General features: G+C 38.5%; 1 protein-coding gene across 1 annotated transcript; it reads left to right on the top strand.

Moving 5' to 3' along the window:
- Window positions 1-854: 854 nt before the first annotated feature.
- On the top strand, window positions 855-9,710 carry LOC115048380 (golgin subfamily A member 7-like). The gene is made up of 5 exons (XM_029509819.1): window positions 855-895; window positions 2,070-2,214; window positions 5,270-5,425; window positions 8,351-8,452; window positions 9,669-9,710. Exons 1-5 carry the CDS (start codon window positions 855-857, stop codon window positions 9,708-9,710), a joined length of 486 nt encoding a protein of 161 aa, XP_029365679.1.
- Window positions 9,711-18,451: the final 8,741 nt, after the last annotated feature.

Raw genomic sequence — 18,451 nt, 5'->3', positions numbered from 1 at the left:
AATCATATTGTTTTAAATTATATACATTCTGCCACTCTCCCTGTGGCAGCAGACAGCGTTTCTCCTTTATCACCATCACCATCACCATCACCATCCTCCTGATGCAGAAAAATTTATTGTTTCAGAATACAGTAAATTTGGTATACTTACATTCTCTCTGCAAGGTCCTCACTCGGTTAGTGCTAGTGAGGCAGCAAAAAAAAACAACAAGATGTTTCTTGAATACTGAACTTACATGATGGTGCATTGAATTTTATGTTTTCGAAATCTTAATAGGCAAATTAAGGAGTACCCCATCCTCAGTCGAGTTGAGCTGGAATTGGCTCCAGCCCTCCACTAGTTCCAGCCAACACTGTTCACTACATTTCAGAGGAACTATGGAGACAGTACCAGGGAAGCAGGGCTGGAGGAAAGTTGAAGGCCAGACTCCTGGAGAAGCAATGGAGCTTTCCCAGCTGCCTTCCAGGATGTTTACTGCAGCACAAGGAAGAACAGGACAATTGATCTGATGTATGCAAATATAAGGGATGCATACACTGCCACCTCTTGGAAAATCATAACTTGGTCTTTCTTCAATCACACAACACACCACTTGTCTGCAGACAACCAACCGCCACACACTTTTTCAGAAAATTATCTCCTGAGGCTGAGGCAGCCCTGAGGGACTGCTTCGAGTCAACGGACTGAAGTGTGCTGCAAAACTTGCATTGAGATAGTCACGAATTGCGCAATTGACAATGACTACCTGGACATTGTTGTTTTGACAAGAACTGTAGGCTGTGTGGGGAATTCATATAATATGTTTAAATCATAATCTGGTAGTGTAACAGTAAAGCAGAACAGCTTATGTAATCATGACCTTGAGGAGCTACTCGAGCAAAGCAGAACAGCCTATGTAATTGTGGCCTTAAGAAAACTGCTCTGAAAAAAAAAAGGGGGGGGGACCCGAGAACTGCAAAGACTCACTGTCATTCGAACACAGAAAAACAACTCCAAAAATAGGATAATAAACCAGAGCATAGGGGGATCCAGGGGTACAAAAGACAGGGACCTCTCTTTGTTGTTCAGAGCATTTTCACACATGGCGTTGTTTGACCAAAATATTAACCCGGAAGGGATATTCCATTGTACGGGATCAAAGCTGTTGTCGGAAGATAAACACAGACCTTGTTCGGAATGGCAGAGGTAAGACAGTGGTGAATTTGAAGTCTGTGGTTCAAACAGATGATAATTATACTGTCTCAGCTTCTCTTCTCCACTGGGAAAATGTCTGACAGAGAGGCAAGCAGAGCTGAGCAGCGTTAGCCTGCTAACTCCCAGGTCGGTCGACAACTGCTGGCGTTTGTTTGCTGTGCCTCTGCCAACAGGGATGTGTTCCTGGACACATCGTGTACATAGGGACATGTACGGATCAATAAATGAATAACCACCATTTCCACGCACATATTCATAAGGTGCTTCAGTTGTGATATATTAATTCATATTAATTATTAATTAATGAATAACCAACATTTCCACTCACAAATTATAAAGCTACTTCACTAGAACGTGAATTATTAGCTGGTTCCCGCATCTCCAGTCATTCTGGTCTTTTAATACCTCAAGATCAAATGTTAGTGGCTATTAATACATCCTCCTGTGTCCCAGGAAGCTGTGGCAGTTTATCAATTATTTTATTATTCATTGGCAGATAACTACACTTTTTGATAAATAATACATAATGGAAGTTGTTTTATCAATACTAAATGCCAAACATTGAAATATGCCATATGTTATGTCTAGTAAATTTTAAACACAATATTAAGTAATGAATTGATGAACTTATAACACTGAAATATTGACGGACATTGTTATTCTACTTTTCATTCTGCTGTTGTCGTGTTGAAACGTCTTCCTCTAAAATGGACGAGTGAATATTTGAGTTTTTTATGCAGAGAACCAAAATGGGTTGACTGTCTTGCCTTTGCTAGCTGTTATAGTCCCTCCTCTCAAACAGCCTGCTTGGATGTTCATAAACATAAACACTGTATTTCAAACAGACCCAGAAACTGAAGAGGTCATTTAAATAGTTTTTTCCTGTTTCCAAAGACTCACAGTTTGGAAGTGATGGCTGCCTGTTGCCTCGTGTCCTGCAAAGTCGTCATTCAGAGAGATTATACCAATGGGACTGTGTGCCAGTTTCAAATTAAGTTCCCCTTTGAGCTGGAGACCAGGGTAAGATTTGTCATCTTGCTCTTCAGAATGACTTTCCCCATCCCAGTAAGGAATTAAAAGGTTTTACTCTGTATGTGTCTGTGATGGGATTGGACCCACAGGCCAAAAATTACATGTAGGGATGAGCAATATGGAACAAAATCCCATCGCAATATTTCATATCAGCTGATATTGTTAGTCGATATATCACAATATAAATCAAATAACTATTTTTGTCAAGTTTAAATGTTCCTTTTTACTCTTATGTGTAGATACCACATTAACATTGGTTTGAATATTATTTGTTTTCTGTCAGAAGTTAAACATGAAATGCACTACAGACCTTGTAAAACTGTATTTCAAATAAATAAAATAATTATATAAGAAACTAAAATCTTAATTCTGACCAGTTAGAAGCTTCAAGTGTTACAGGAGAACACAAACAAACCGACAACAAAATTAAAATTCAATGACAAAAAATAAACAAATAAATAAAATATGAAAATAGGAAATAAAAAATAGAAAAATCTCACACAATTTGCAGTGCACGCTACTCTGCTTAATGTCGGACCTTAAATAGCTGTCCCTCGTGTTAACATTTTCTGCCATTTTCATGCATTTCACTCCCACTCCTTATGTACTGATGGCCAAAACATAACCATGTGTGCTTACGTTTAAACTGACTGCATCACCTACTCTCTCTATGTGTGTATCAACCTAGCCTGATGTGGCTGTAACTCTATTCCACCTGCATGATTGGCTCGGCATGGTGCTATTCTCAGTATCATTGGCTGTTCATGTTGTCTGTCAAAACATGGCTGGAATGAGTTCTATCAACCATGTCTTATATATCTATCGAGGAAAAGTTATTTCGCAATAATTATTGTTATTGTTTTATCGCCCAGCCCTAATGAAATGTAATGGGACAGTAAATAAAAAAAAAAAAGATTTTAGTTCATAAAAAAGTCATAGATATTAGTGGGATTTTGAATGAATGTTTTTTCACTTCATTTCAGCTCTGTATTGTCCTCCATGTTTGCTTCCTGTTTAAACAGTGAGAGTCTGCACCCTGAAAACATGGTGTTTATTCCACAGAAGAGGAGCCTGATAATTCTATATGCTCTATATGTAAAGTGCGTTGATGTAACTCTGTTTTTTGGCACTATATAAATGCTTCTGATTTTAAAGCTGAAGCATCTGCTTCCCAATTTACTCTTGGAAATTCTAGGAACCACAAGGAAACCTACACCCAGAGAGCAACATGACCTGCTCGGGCAATAACGAACGATGAGTTCTCTGGAATTGATGATGGACCTGGGTTATTAAGAGCTTTTTATGTTAGGAGAAGGATTTTAAATTCAAGTCAGAATTTTGCTGGGAGAGAAGCGAGGACAGGAGAAATGTGATCTCTAGCTTCTGTTAATGTTCAAGCAGCAGCATTCTAAATCAACTGAAGGCAAGGGAAACTAGCCCATCACTTGACTAACACAGCATATAGACACATGACCCCTATGTACACATTAACCCCAAGTGTATATAGACAACATTCAAATATTGGACATGCTGCTTTCAGTGTGTCCTTTCTTGTAATTTTGCTGCATACTGTAGCTAATCTGAAACAGGTTGTTCTGCATTTTCAGCTAAGAAGAAAAAATATTGCCATTGCTGCTAAAAAGAAAGAATGAAAAGTTTAAATGTTGCTCAATGTTTAACTGAAAGACGTGTTTATCAGAACAAACTATCCATAACAGAGTGTACAACCACTGTTCTGGCCCCGCCCCCCAAATCAGTGTGAATATAGAGCCAAAAGTACAAATTACTGCAGAGCCCTGAAATGAAGACTGGTTTTCCTCTTTGAAAGTAAAAGTTACTCACCTGCCACATAACACTCGTCCCACACATTTCTACAAATTCTACAGTATGACACCATTTATTGACTGTTTTTAGGCCTCTTGTGTATGACGCTTTGTGAGGCTGGGTTAAAAAAATTGCTTCATCTTTTGAGCCAGTGGTTTGTGCAGCTCAGGCTGTGGGATTTATTATTTTTGGTGGTCATTTCCTGTTTAAATTCTTTTGGAGAATTGTACAAAAGAACTGGGAAAGCACTGAATTTCTAAATGTATTTGGCAGCCAGCTTGCAAAACCATGTCAGGGTTTCATTAATTAGGAGGTGACAGTTTCCTCTGACCTGTGTCTAAGTTTATGTTATAATCACTGACTGCTAGAGTCCAGAGAATGTCTTCTTCCTTGCTTCAATTTGTAAACCCTGTGCAGCTTTGGACTCTGATCTTACATTTTTGGACTTCAAATAGGATTTCATGAGATGTAATGGAAAAATGGAGAAATGTAGTTTGAATTGATGCCCATGAATTGGAAAATTAGACAGCGACAAAGGCTCCAAATGGCCAAACATGCCGAACACTACAGATGTGTTGGAGCTTGTTGTTGCATTCCTTGGGCATAGGGGAGCAGATCATTAGGGGCTCCTTCCTTGGATTCAGAGAGAAATCATCGGATTGATTCTAGGTCAGCATGGTACTAGTGTTGACCCTCCAGCCTCGAGGTTTAAATGTCCTCTACCCTCCATCAGTCTTCATGCAAGCTCATTAGAGGAATTCTTCAGAAATGCTGGTTTGATTTTCAGCCAGCTGTTGTTTTAGCTTGTGTACCCAAAAATCTATCTGCTGTCTGCAGAACAGCTGAGATGCATCTTTGTCTTCATCAAGGTCTGACCATGCCATGGGACGAGGACTCATCATTATGCCTTCCTGGATTGTCACTCTTTGTATCCAGTTTTCAGTATGTTTCAGAGAGTTTAAAAGGCAAAATTTTACAGAGAATATTGCCAAGGCATTCTGATCATCTCAGGTTGTTTCCAGTGTAAGAAGGTTTCCCACTGTTCCTCTGATGCATGACCAATCCAAGAAAGTTCATTTCCTTATTTATCTTGGGATGTCAATTGAGGATGGAAGAAGATGATCCAGTGCTAATACTGACATTAAATGTGCACTTGATTCTATGGCTATTCCAGAAGTTTTAACTTTTTGCTCTTTCTCTATGTCTCCATGTTTTTCAGATTGACAAGCAACAGTTTGAGGAGACAGTCCGGACACTCAATAATCTCTTTGCCGAAGTGGAGAAGCTGGGGGGCCAGTTATATGTTGAAGGCTATTTGGCACGCCTCACAGCATACACTGTTGTCTTGCTATGTATTGAGACACACTATGAGAAGGTGAGATAAAATTTTCACACTGGTTATTTAACTGGTTATTTATTCTGACCAAATACTGGCCACCAGTGGTCTTCGAGCAACCACAGAGCTACTGAGCAGTTCAGGGATACAGTTTGTTTTCAATATAACAAGAGTAAAATATGACACTTTCCTTTAATTGTTAGTTTTCCAGTGTTTTTGAACTCACTGTCTTCTTGCGCAATTACATCACTCAAGTTTAACTGACATTAGAGAGGAAATGTGAGTTAGCCTGCTTGTGGATGAGGATAAATGTCTGCAGTTATCAGCCTCTTAACAGTCAAAGAGACTGACCAGAGGCTGAAGATCAGGTCAATTAAAAAGAGTCAGCTGAAAACATCTGACATAATTATAATGGAAAGTTTAATTTGACAACAAAATTTAGTGGTGAAAATATCACAGCATTAACTATAGCCAGGAACCAATGCAAAGGCAAAAAGTGCTGAGATCTTTTTTCTTCCAAAATTATAAAGCAGTCAAGACACGTTTTTCTGAATATTTCATCCAAGCTTCACAATTAAACTGGAATGAAACAACTGTGGCAGGACACAAATGTCAGTGAATTTATGAAACACAGATGATTCTCTCTGAACATGAACACTCTTTCTTTCTTAAACTCCTTAACTTTTTTTCCCATGCATGTGTTCCTTGTCAAAGATTTTGTTATCGCTACAGTTACTCTGAGAAATAAAATGTTGTCACAACTGATTGAAATGATTAATTCATCTTCTACTGCTTATCTGTTTCCGAGTCATTGGGTGGGGTAGCTGGAGCCAATCCCAGCTCACATTGGGTAAGCGTGGTGTACACCCAAATGCTCAGGTCCTGAGATCCCAAAGTCCAGATACACAAAATACTGGGAAGAGAAGTTCATTAAGCTGTTTGAATAAAAAAAATATCCTTCACAGTTTTCTAAGCCTAACATAATATGTTCAAACAGCCAGTTTAGTCCAACCCATAGTTCAAAACCATAAGTAAACAGACAAAAGCAGCAAATCCTCCCCATTAAAAGGCAGACAGCATGACCTTTTGGACTGAAACTCGCTACAGGTAATTTGGATCCTTTAAGTGATTCCATTGAGATGACATTGAATTTCTTGAGTGTGAAGGTGGCTTATTTTTCTTCATTAAGCATCATTTTGGAAGCAAAACTCATATTCAACATGGACACTAATGTTTGAACATTTCTGAAGATATGGAGCTGTAATGATGAATGTGTTAAGGTATTGAATTTTGAGATGCTGGAGATGTTTGTAGACATGAATAAGAACATTGTAGACAATCGAGCTGTATTAATGCTGTGGGACCCTGTGCTGCTGCTCTGTTGAATCCTTTAGTTTGGCTGTAAATCCAAAACTTTTTATGGCCTCTGAGAACTAGCAGCAAATGTTTTTTATGGACAACTAAGATCCCTTTTGGCCCAGCTGTTATGGAATGTAAATGGATCAGCATGTCAGTGGTCTTTTCTTGTCCTATGCATTCGTCATGCAGTAGACAGGAGTGAACTGGGATACAAACATGTGGCTTGGTTTGTGTTTTATGAGCACTCATAAAGTTATGCAGTTTAAATTGACTGGTCATTACCAAAGTCAAAATGAAGTTTGTTTTTTAGCACTTCAGCTCAAAAATGTGTTGGGTTTGAGCTAGTTCTTCTAGCTTCTAATCGTATAGTAGCCAAGCAGAGGTCTTTTGTTTGTTTTCAGGCAGCAGAAGCATACTGTTTGTTTCACTTCCCATTAGGACTGTGCATAGTGCAGGAGTTTAGCTTTCTTTTACATAGTTCACACAACCATGTTTGTGCATGAGTAAAGGCAACAGAATGAATACCTTTGAGTCAAGGCCTCATTGTGTTGAAAAGAAATAAGGCCAGTGAGGGTTCCTCCTTAAGCTTTAGCTTGTTTGTCTTAAAATAGTTCACAGTGGGGTTTGAAGTCTGCTATGGATCATTGTCCTCTTGCAAAGGCCTCTGTCAGTGTATTGACTCACTGCAAGACGTTCGCATCCAGTGGTTGTTGATATTTTGTGGAATCCACTCTACACACAACATTGATCAGATGCCACCTCATGTTCTCTTGGTTTTTAGTTTTGGACACTCAGCCTTGATCTCAGTATATGAAAAGTTACCAACTCTACCAGATGAACCACGGGGATTCATTGGAATCAGAGACACCCTCCCTAAATCATATTTTATAAAAGTAAATTTTTTGTGTGTGAAAATACAAAGCAAAATGATCCATCTCAACTCAAATCATATCACTATCTCAAAATCTGGCAAAATAATTGCAATAGGATTTCTCTTTACATATTATTTAGCTCAATTTCTACTCTGAAAGCACAGCAGTTTTAATGTCAATATATACTGGGACACGTCTGGGTCATGTCTGATTACTTCAATATTTTTGGAAAAAGATAAATCAACTCAAAACTTTTTTTCTTAAAACTGAAACTTAACCTCGATATTCATATGTTCAAATTTTGGTCTAAAGCTAAAGGAAAAACATCAAAAATGATAGAAGTGGGGACAGAAGCCGGGCTGATCATATCATCATCACTCATAAGGCTTTTGGAAAAAGTGTATTTTTTCACCAAAGATAAATAAAAAGATTATCCCTGCACCTGTAATCACAATACAATTTCTTTTGTATTATAATGTCAGTATTTTTATTGATGGGACATGGAAAAAAGAACGTTTGTTTGACAAAAATCAATGCTGGGTTCTCTCTTAATCTGTCTCTTAATCTCTTAATTTGTCACTTATGTATTACCTTAGCCATTGTAATCTAAACTTTTAGAAAATTTTAAAATTTTATTTCAGATTCAGCTCTTAGTTGTCTGAATGAGGAAAATACATTTCTGATTTCTATCAATGTGCTTGCCATTTAGACCTGTGTTCCGTGGCCATTTCAGGTTTTTAAGAAGATTAGAAAGTACATTCAGGAACAGAATGACAAGATCTATGCACCACAAAGTCTCCTGCTCACCGACCCCATTGAGAGAGGCCTACGAGTTGTATCCTGCACAACACTGTCTGTTGTACACAGGGAATAGTCTATTTATACCAAGTTTTAATATTCTTCAGCCTTGACTGATCAGGTCTGTGCAATAAAATGCAAAGAAAGACCCCCAAAGCAGTATTTAAATTTTTTGGGCAACTTGTCAACGTCCCCTCAGATGAGGAAATGTGAATGTAATCACACCCCAGTTTTAAGTAGAACAAGGAGCCGTCATCATGCCCTGATCGATGTCGTGATTTACAGGCCCTGCCCCCACCGTGTTTCTCCCTTGAACTGCTGCCTGCAAATGAAAAGCAGGAGTCTGGGCAGCTTAAAGTAAACCCAGAGTTATGTAAGGATACCTTATAAAAACACCAGATAAAATTAAGTATGAAATCCATAGCATCTGCATAAACTCAGCAGGTGTACCAACATCCTGGCTTTACCAGTATGTGGGGTGACTCAGTTAACTGTAACTGGTCATGTCATGTCCATTCGTGAAACTGTGTCATGATTCAGGCAACGCGCCCTATGAAGGTCAGTCAAACTAAAATAAGATCTGGTGTGTGTAGAGTTTTTGCTTTGTGTCATCACGGGAAACAAAGTTTCTTTTTTTTTTTTTTTTTTGCAATGAGTTGAGGTTTTAAGGTTCTTAGTTGTGTGCTTAGCAGAAACTAAATATTTACATTGTGACCCTCAGGTTCTCTTTGTTTTTTACTTCCATATTATTTTTATTTCCAGCACAAATTTAATCTTGGGATATGCTGGCCTTGAATGGATTAACCAATTGGATCTTGTGTTTCTCAGGGACAGGGGATTTGTGGGTCACATATGAAGGAGACTAAACAGGACAGTCTAGTCTTACCTGACTGAATCAATGAGAGTTCATATGCAGCCTTTAGATAAGGTGGACACAGATCATACATGCCCACAGAGCAAACCACATAGGAGTTTGAAATGTCAATGAGGAGCAACATGCCACAGATAGGGTTTTTCTTTTCCTTGAAGCATTTTATCATATCATATTTTAGTTCTGTTTTTAAACACACAAAATAAAAAAAAATAAATAAATCACTTGTAACCATCAAGATCTAAACAACACAAAGGGGAAAATATGAACTTTGCTTTCCTTGTCGGGAAAGTGAAGAGAATACAAATGTCTTTTGGCTTTGTGAATGTTAAATGAACCCATCCTTGGCCCAAATGTGTATCCTTGACTGACGTCTGTAAAGATTGAGGTCACCATCTTTGAAGACAGAGGTCTGACTAGATAAAAGTATGGTGAGTCTCATTAATATTACAGCCCATTCACATATTCTTACTAGTACAGACCTGTCCATTGCTGTGATGCCAAGTGCCTCTGCTGCATTCAGAGAAACTTCAATTGAAAGCGGATGAATGAGAGCAGAGGCTGGATGTTTCAGAGAAAGGTTTGTCCAGCAGGATGTATGTAACCCAGACATCAAGTGTTTTTAAGTCGTGATCAACCATTGACAGGTGATGCGAATAACACTGATTATCTGGTTGCCATGGATATCTGTGGACTATATCAAGACAGCAGGGGAACATTTAATCCCAAATTTCATGTGTTAAAGCAGGAACCTGTGGGCTGTGTGTTTTTATTATTGGACAGGTTAATTCTTTATATAAATGATTTTAACCTCACTATGGCACGTTTTCAGTCAAATTTTTACCAAAATTTATAAGCCAGAAACTGGCTCTGGTGATGGAGCTACACAAACTGGGTTTTTCCTTCAGGAAGCTTCGTCACACTTGGTGGCTGCTGGCAGTTTCTTTTCCTTATTCTTTGCTTTGTGTAAATGGGCCACAGCAAAGGCTGCCAATCCAGGAAAATACTGTAACTATATTTTGAGTTAACCCCCACGAGTCCTGAGATATTTTGGTTGTTGGTGAACAAACAACGTTTTAGTTTAACTAAGTTGTCCATTTGACCCAAACATGCATGTCTTTGGACTGTGGGAGGAAACCCACGTAGGCACAAGGAGAATGTGCGAACTCTGTACAGAAAAGCCCCAGGCTGGGAACCAAACCTGCAACCTTCTTATTGTGGGGCAATAGCGCTAACCACTATCTCACCGTGCCACCCGCCACTTAAATATAGTGCAAAACATAGACCACAGAAATAAACTATATATGATTTTTACTAGAACAACTAGAGCCTGAATGAAGAATTGTGACCATTAGTCAAAAACGGCTTTCACTCACTGTGCACTTCCCTGCTCAATGTGCATGCACAATAGTTACATTTACTCTTACTGCCCTTCTTGTTAAAGATGATTCAGTTTCGCCTTGATGCAGAATTTCTGCCTCTTGTATGGAGAAACTAGTTGCATGCATTGCTCAGGTGTGATTTTGTCCCATTCTTCCACACAGTCTTCAAATCTTGAAGGTTCCATGGGCCTCTTTTATGAACTCTCATCTTTAGTTCTTTCCATAGATTTTCTATAGGATTAAAGTCAGGTGATTGGCTGGGCCATTCTTGCAGCTTTATTATCTTTCTTTGAAACCAAGTGAGAGTTTCCTTGTCTGTGTGTTTGGGATCATTCTTTTGCTGAAATGTTCGCTCTTGTTTCATTTTCATCATCCTGGTAGATGGCAGCAGATTTTTATCAAGAATGTCTCCAAAATTTTTTCCATTGCTGTGCTGTATACTGAAAAACAGCCCCACACCATGATGTTCCCACCTCCAAATTTCACTGTTGGTATGGTGTTTTTGGGGTGATGTGTTGTCCCATTTCACCTCCAAACATGGTGTGTATTATGGCATCCAATGAGTTAAATTTTGGTCTCATCTGACCAGACTATATTCTCCCAGTATTTCACAGGCTTGTCTAAATATTGTGCAGCAAACTTTAAACAAGCATCAACATGTTTCTTCTTCAGCAATGGAGTCTTGCGTGGTGAGTGTGCATACAGGCCATGGCTGTTGTGTGCATTACTTATTGTATGTGCTAGTTCCAGGTCTTTCTGAAGCTCTCCACATGTGGTCCTTGACTCTTGGACAACTCTTCTGATAATTCTTTTGACTCCTCTGTCAGATATCTTGTGAGGAGCACCTAGTCACGGCTGCATTATAGTGTTGTTGTTTCACTTTCCGGATTATGGCCCCAACAGTGCTCACTGGAACATTCAGAAGTTTAGAAACCCTTCTCTATCCAATGCACCACTAAGGTTGCAAAGGAAGGGTTCTTTGCTGTTACCCATCATGAGAGGTTTTTTGGGTGACACTTTGGCAGTGAGACACCTTTTTTATAGGCCATCAGTTGGGACTCAACCAGCTGATATTAATTTGCACTGACAAGGGACAGAATTGCTTTCTGATTACTGATTGATTTCAGCTTGTGTCTTGGCTTTTGGTGCCTTTTTGCATCTCCATTTCTTCATGTGTTTAATACTTTTTCCCTGTGTCATTTAACTTTATTAATTGTGTCATCCTGGGATGTGTTGGCTCAGATCATGCTGAAAAGTGCTCTGTGTTGATGCTGGACAGAGCCCAGGCTGCGCTATTGCATAGACACCTACAGTAGGCAGAGTAAGACATTTACCATAAATATTTGACCTGTAGGGAATGTTGTCTTTGGCATAATTTCTTATTCCATGGACCCTCATGGATGGATAAACCCTTCTACTGTTCAGACATATAGAGAGATGAATCTTCTGCTTTTGAAATTCCACTTGAGCACCTCAAAATGAACACATGGCATGTGGCGAAAAGTGAACCCAGCTCTTGAACCCTGATTACACAAAAAGGTTTAGGTTGCTTTATGTCTATAATTTGGCTGTGAAGGTGCTAAGTATGCTCTGTGCTCAGTTCTGATTGGGTGGTTCAATCTTTCAATCGCACAGTAGCCGTACTGCCTAATCCATCCCCTGCTTTCTGGACTATTAAGCTTTAAATGGGAACATTATTGAAAAATGTTGTACTGAAAACTTGAAATACCTGATCTTATCATGGTATAATGTTCCCTTGGGAACATTTAGTCAATAACTTTGGCTCAGTCCGGTCTCCACCAACTACTGAAAAATATTTGTTTTCGTTACCTCGTTGCTAGTCTGTATATGTCTGCTATTCACTGCTGGACAACCAGACACTTCTGGTTGGTTCATCAGCCGACACCAATTTCCTGATTAGAGCAGTGAGTTTAGTTTTTTGGGGTTTGTTTGTTTGTTTTTTTAGCTTTAAAGTGAGGGGGAAAAAAGGGCTCCATGTCCAACCTTCATCACATATCTACCACACTGCCCTCCTGGATCCTCACACCTTCTCGGTAATGGCTGAATTTATGGTTAGTTTAAAGGGTTATTTTTGTGTGGCTGCAAACCTCGCAGGACTGAGCGGTGTAATGGATCATCCTCTACAGAGGTAACTGCAGCAAAGCAAAACCCAGAGTTGGCCCGCACAGCTCCTGATTGCTGAGCATCCATTCAGAAGCAGATGGTGCCATTGTGATGTCCTGGCATCTCCGCCACAAGACATTTTCCTCCTGATAAGGTGTCGTTTGGGTTAAACTGTGCTGGCTCACTCAGTGCCAGCAAACAGAACAGTCAATCACTATCATTGTTCGTCAGCTCAGAGGCAGCTTCTGTTCAGGGTTCACTTCAGGGAAAATACACCAAGCAAAAGTTCCTGTGGATGAAAACTGAGAGACAGTGGCCTTGCAATTGCAGTTTTACCTGATGTCTTAGCTGACATCACAATAAATGCACAGAAATCTAACCCAGGTTTAAAACTATTGCAAAAATACTCACAGTTTGGCGAGCTGAAAGCATCTGGATCCTCTTTAGCTTTAGCTTTAGCTTTGAAGGTACCGTTAATGATGAAATAATTTAAAGATTCAGGTGAATTGAAGGTGAGAAAAAAAGAACACCGTTAGTGTCCACAGAAGATTTAGAAATGGACAGCAATTAAAGAGACTGATGAGCCAAAGAGAGAGATCTTGATATGTCACACAATTAACGGGGCATTACAAAAAGGTGCAATTCAACTTTGACAGAGTTAGCATGAACAAGGCTCTGATTGTTTCAAAGTTAAAATGTGGACTTTTAATATGATATGTGGGGATCAAGTGTAAAGTCATTTACACCTTGAAATCAGTCAAAAGTTTTTATGAAGACAAGGCTTCAGCAGCAGGAAACAGCTGATATGTGAAAGGAAGGAGTAAATTTGTAGTCAGTCATAATAATGACTGTTACAATGATATTTTATCTGCTGAAAGGCAGCAGGTAAAATACAAGCAGCAGCTTCATTGACAGTTCAAAGGGAAACTCTCTTCCACTAAATCATTATCAGTATCAATATCGTAAATGACTGAATTTTGATCAGATGAGACCTGAACATGCTGCCATGGTTTACTGTTCACATCTACAAATGACAATTGACAATGTGATGTTCGCTAACTCCTCTCTGTTTGTGTTGCAGCTGTTTAGGTAAGTGGAGCAGCCCAACACCAGTGCCCACATCCCAGACCTACCCCCTTAATACTGCGCCTCTACAATCTGCCCCAACTCGTGTAAATTCTATTCAGAGTATCCTAACCTGACAGTTAATCATGTCTTAATCTGTTATCTCTGTCTGCGTTCAACAGTTTACAGTTATCTGTCTGTTTTTAGTTTGAGAGAACTTGCAAAAACCTTTGAATTAATTGACATTACACAAGGCATGAGTGATTATCATTGGTTTATTTCTCACTGATAGCCAGGTTTTGACCAGTAATACTTGTTAAAGTATGAATTTCTTATATTTTTCACTTTTCTTCCTTTTTAAACAATGACACCAACATATAGCGTCAAATATTTACCATATACTGATACCATCATGAAACAAGTTGCTCTGGTTTCTTGCATGTGTCAATCTTTACTTTCCTAATTTATCGTGTTTGGTTAGTGGATAGCCTTTTTTGCATGGTATCTTGGTAGGGTTTGGATTTAAAACAGTAATAATTAAACCTTTTCAGGCTTCGAACATTCCCTCCAGATGAAAGATTCAGATGTTCATTTACATCTTTAATATTTCTTTATTCATTCCATAGATTTTTCTTTTGAGTTTTAAAAGCCAACCCTTGTGCTAGGTGTTCTGTTGTTAATGCTTCTCCTCAATTCACAGTTCATCTCTAAACTGTGCTACATATTGTGTATGACTACTGTCTGACGAATGTCTGTTAAGCATATATCCATATATTGGTAATACTGCCTTTGATCCAAGTATTTAAAGTGCTCTTGTTAGTTGAGAGTACCTGAAATGGCTTTGGATGTTGCTTTTGAGCTTTAAAGTTTAAAGGTCGCTCCAGGAGCAAACACAGCAACATAATGTTGAAGTGATGAATGGACAAAATAAATGACCACAAATGTCACATTTAACATTCATTAGCTTTTCTTTATGTTGACCAATAAGAAACAGTCCTGGCAGAATGAAACTTTAAAGGGACCAGATTCCAACATTGAGAAAGCTATTGTTGTATGTTGTTGTCCCAGTCACTACAGACTGTAACCGTTAGCTTAGTTCACTGTGCTTTATATGGCATCTTGAATTTAAAACTAAAAAAGTATGAAAAGAAGGGCCAACTCACCAGCGATATATTCATCAACTGTTCCTGGGAGTTTGCTTTCTCTGCACAACTGAACTTGGAGCTTTTACTCTGATGTCTGTTGACAGTCTTCTGGTGTGATCTTGTCTGGACTTTTAGATGCAATGCAGCTCTGGACATCACACTGAAATCCTTAGTGTTCCTGACTCAGGCAGGAGAAACGCAGTCAAACCATAATGAGGGTTAAGGAGTCTGTATGACATGTTCAGATGTCTGGTGAATGCAGAGCACAGAAAAAGTCTTAAAATAATGATGCCACTGAATATAGGTTTTGCTGATGGATTGATATAAATCTGTAAATAAAGTTTCATTGCTAATTTTTGATTGAAGTCATACTTTATTTATAATTTAACAGAACTTTTCTTGGTTATTTTTTCATTTACAATCTACATGTTTTATTAATTCATAAATAAAACGTGTATATATTTTACACCAGAATGATTTTTGGTGTTATATTGCTCATAAGAGTTGATAACACTAGATTTTATGTTTACAGTACACTTTCATCTTTGATACTTGAGTCCTGGTGCCTGTTATGGATTAGATGCAAAAACCTAAAAATTAAGAGGTGAAGAAACTCCATGGCGTCATTTCAACTTGGTTTGTTTTCAAGGGTGGTGTTTTTTGCTGTCTGTGAGCATTGTATAGCAAGAAGGCTATACTATTTTTCTCACAGCAGAAATTAACCCTGACCAGACAAGGTTATACTCTTACAGGACCACCAGAGTGATACATTGAAGAGGTGAAACATCCTTAAGTTTTGTTAACCTGAGTTTAAGCTGTTGGATCTACAAACTTTCAAAAGAAAGCGCAGGCCAAAAGTGCAAAGATTTATGTGCAGCCTCCAAATGTGATTTCTGTGTTCCATGAGTCACTTTGCTTCTCATGGTCATGGAATTTACACAAAGAGTCTGTAAAACTAATAAATCCTCCCGGAAACACATCCATTTTACAGCTATTCAGTTGCAGTTTTTAGCTTGTCTCTTGTGTATTTCAGCCGTGATGAGAAGCAAAACATGATGGAAGAATAACTTTTTAGGATATGGAGGAGCATTTAGTTACTTTAAAAAACTCAAAAATCTCTGTCAACAACAAATACGTAATACAATCATAGCTCTGACTACGAAGTATAGGATGTGACGTTTGGTGAAGCGCATCTGGGAGTCTTCTGGGCCTGAAGAAACAAGGATGGGCTGGATGCGTCTTCCTAAATAAAATTGTATTTATATAAATGTTTAGGACCAAGAACTGTATACCTGCTTGTGAGCAACGGATTAACGGATTAATGAGTCAATTGTATATTTTACTGAATTTATATTTTTTCTTTCTTTGGGTGCTTAATTCAAACACAGAGTGCACCATACAGACTTGATCTTATCAGATTTTTTTCTTATCCATACACAAAGTGATGTGTGAATGCACCTTTTTAATTCTCACAGATAATCAATCAGTGATAAAAACAAATGTCAAGCCAATCCCTGTTTCATGAGCTGATCAGCACAAAATATTTTATAACTGTGTGATTGTCTGAACACACGTCACACACACACACCACAGCAACCCGGGCTCCTCCCATTGTGTGAATAAGCTCACTTTAAACTGCAGAACAACAGATTTCACAAACATTGAGCATCTTGCCAAGCCCCAACATCCACAGTTAGTGTTCTCCTACGGAGAGCATAGCTCTAATTTAAAGACCACATTAAGACTTCAGGCAGCTTACAGCCTTAGTTCTATATGACCCCACTTATGAAAACTGTAATTCATCGACTTTATGGGTTATTGGCTGTACTCTGGCAGAAAAAATATAATTGCACTTTACTGTAAATATCCCTCCCTTGACCAGTTTCTTTGAAAGAAGATCTGTCTGAGGCTGATGTAGAAACAGTATTTGGTATGTTGAGGTACCACTCCTACTGTTTAGGCGAGCCATCTTTGGCTGAACTTTTTGTGTGTGTGCACGTGTGTGGAGGTCTTTCTTCCATAATAAATGCCGGTTTGTGAATCTAAATCTCCAAACAGATAAAGGAGACCCTGAATGTACATTTATCTCCAAGCGCTGTGACTAACCCACTGTGACTAACCGCTCCAGCGGCTTTTCACTGAGACCAAGACAAAGGTTCAGAGACTGGAGAGACAGCTCGACATAAATTGTTACTCACCTTATCTCTGTTAGCTTCTTTGTGACCAATCAATCAATCAATCAATCAATAAATAAATAAATAAATAAATGGAAGCCACAAGAGGTCATTGTTGTATCATTTTAAACTCTTGTTGTTTAACAGAAAACTCCTGGACTTGTATTTTTATTTGAGGGTTAATTTCCATGTACAGTCGCGTTTCTTTTATCCAAAGTGACCCATGCTGATGGACATTATCACTGAAGAAGTCTAGAGTTTTACATGAAACAAATGCAAGAAGAAAATCTGACCAAAGTGGATTATTTGCGTGTGTGAGTCAAAGCCCCGCCAGGATGCCAGCATCAGCTTGGAAGAAATGTTGAAGTCATTCACCTGTAAAACATAGAAATCAGCCAGATAAATAATTATGATTATATTATATTAATATTATGAACATTGCTGCAGATTCCTCAGTGAGTCCCTTTATATAAATGTGGTTTGCAGATACCAGGTAAGTCTGTATAATACACTTTGTTGTTTATATCATAAACTGCTCTCATATTGCTATGCTTTAGTTGCTATGGTTGAGCTTGTTTTAGCTTGTTTGCTACTTAATTCCGAAAAGCACATTTGGTAGAGAATGTTGATCTACAATAAACTCTTTTTATATCAACTCTTTGCAGATATTACACCTTCCCAGATTTGATCTGTATACAAATTCTCATCTTGGGGAAATAATGAAAGAGGGGGTCAAAAATCACGTCTGTTTCAGCGTAGATGCTGTCAAAGATGACTGGTTGTTCTCCTGGGATGAACACATGAGGGAGAAGAGGCTCATTGGAAAGCCACTGTAAAGGCAGTGTTTTAACACAGGACAAATTCAGAGATATCAGCTGATGCCAGCAACGGTCACTCTGTGCACCTTCAAATTGCTAATATTTAACACAACGCTAAATGCAATTTTGGATGAATTTCAACACATTTATCTGAGAAAGCTGTTAAAGAGATTTCAAGTGAAGATTATTCATCCATTTAAAATAACACACACACAAAAAAGAGAAACATTTTTGTAACTATTAAAGAAAAATGATGACCACTGACCATCACAGACTGGCTGCTCTATAACTCTGACCTTTATTATAGTTGAACACACAAAGCACATTATTTCTTACACCTAGTTCAAGTATACTGTTTGTATACATAATGCAGCTTTTCAACATAAACTGCACCCTCAGAAAACAGAGGGCCAGTTCCATTGCACCATTGCAAAAGGACAATAAAATAGGATTCATA

Source organism: Echeneis naucrates, chromosome 9 (genome assembly GCF_900963305.1).
Source record: "Echeneis naucrates chromosome 9, fEcheNa1.1, whole genome shotgun sequence".
Taxonomy (NCBI): domain Eukaryota; kingdom Metazoa; phylum Chordata; class Actinopteri; order Carangiformes; family Echeneidae; genus Echeneis; species Echeneis naucrates.
This window is presented reverse-complemented; position numbering and strand designations above follow the sequence as displayed.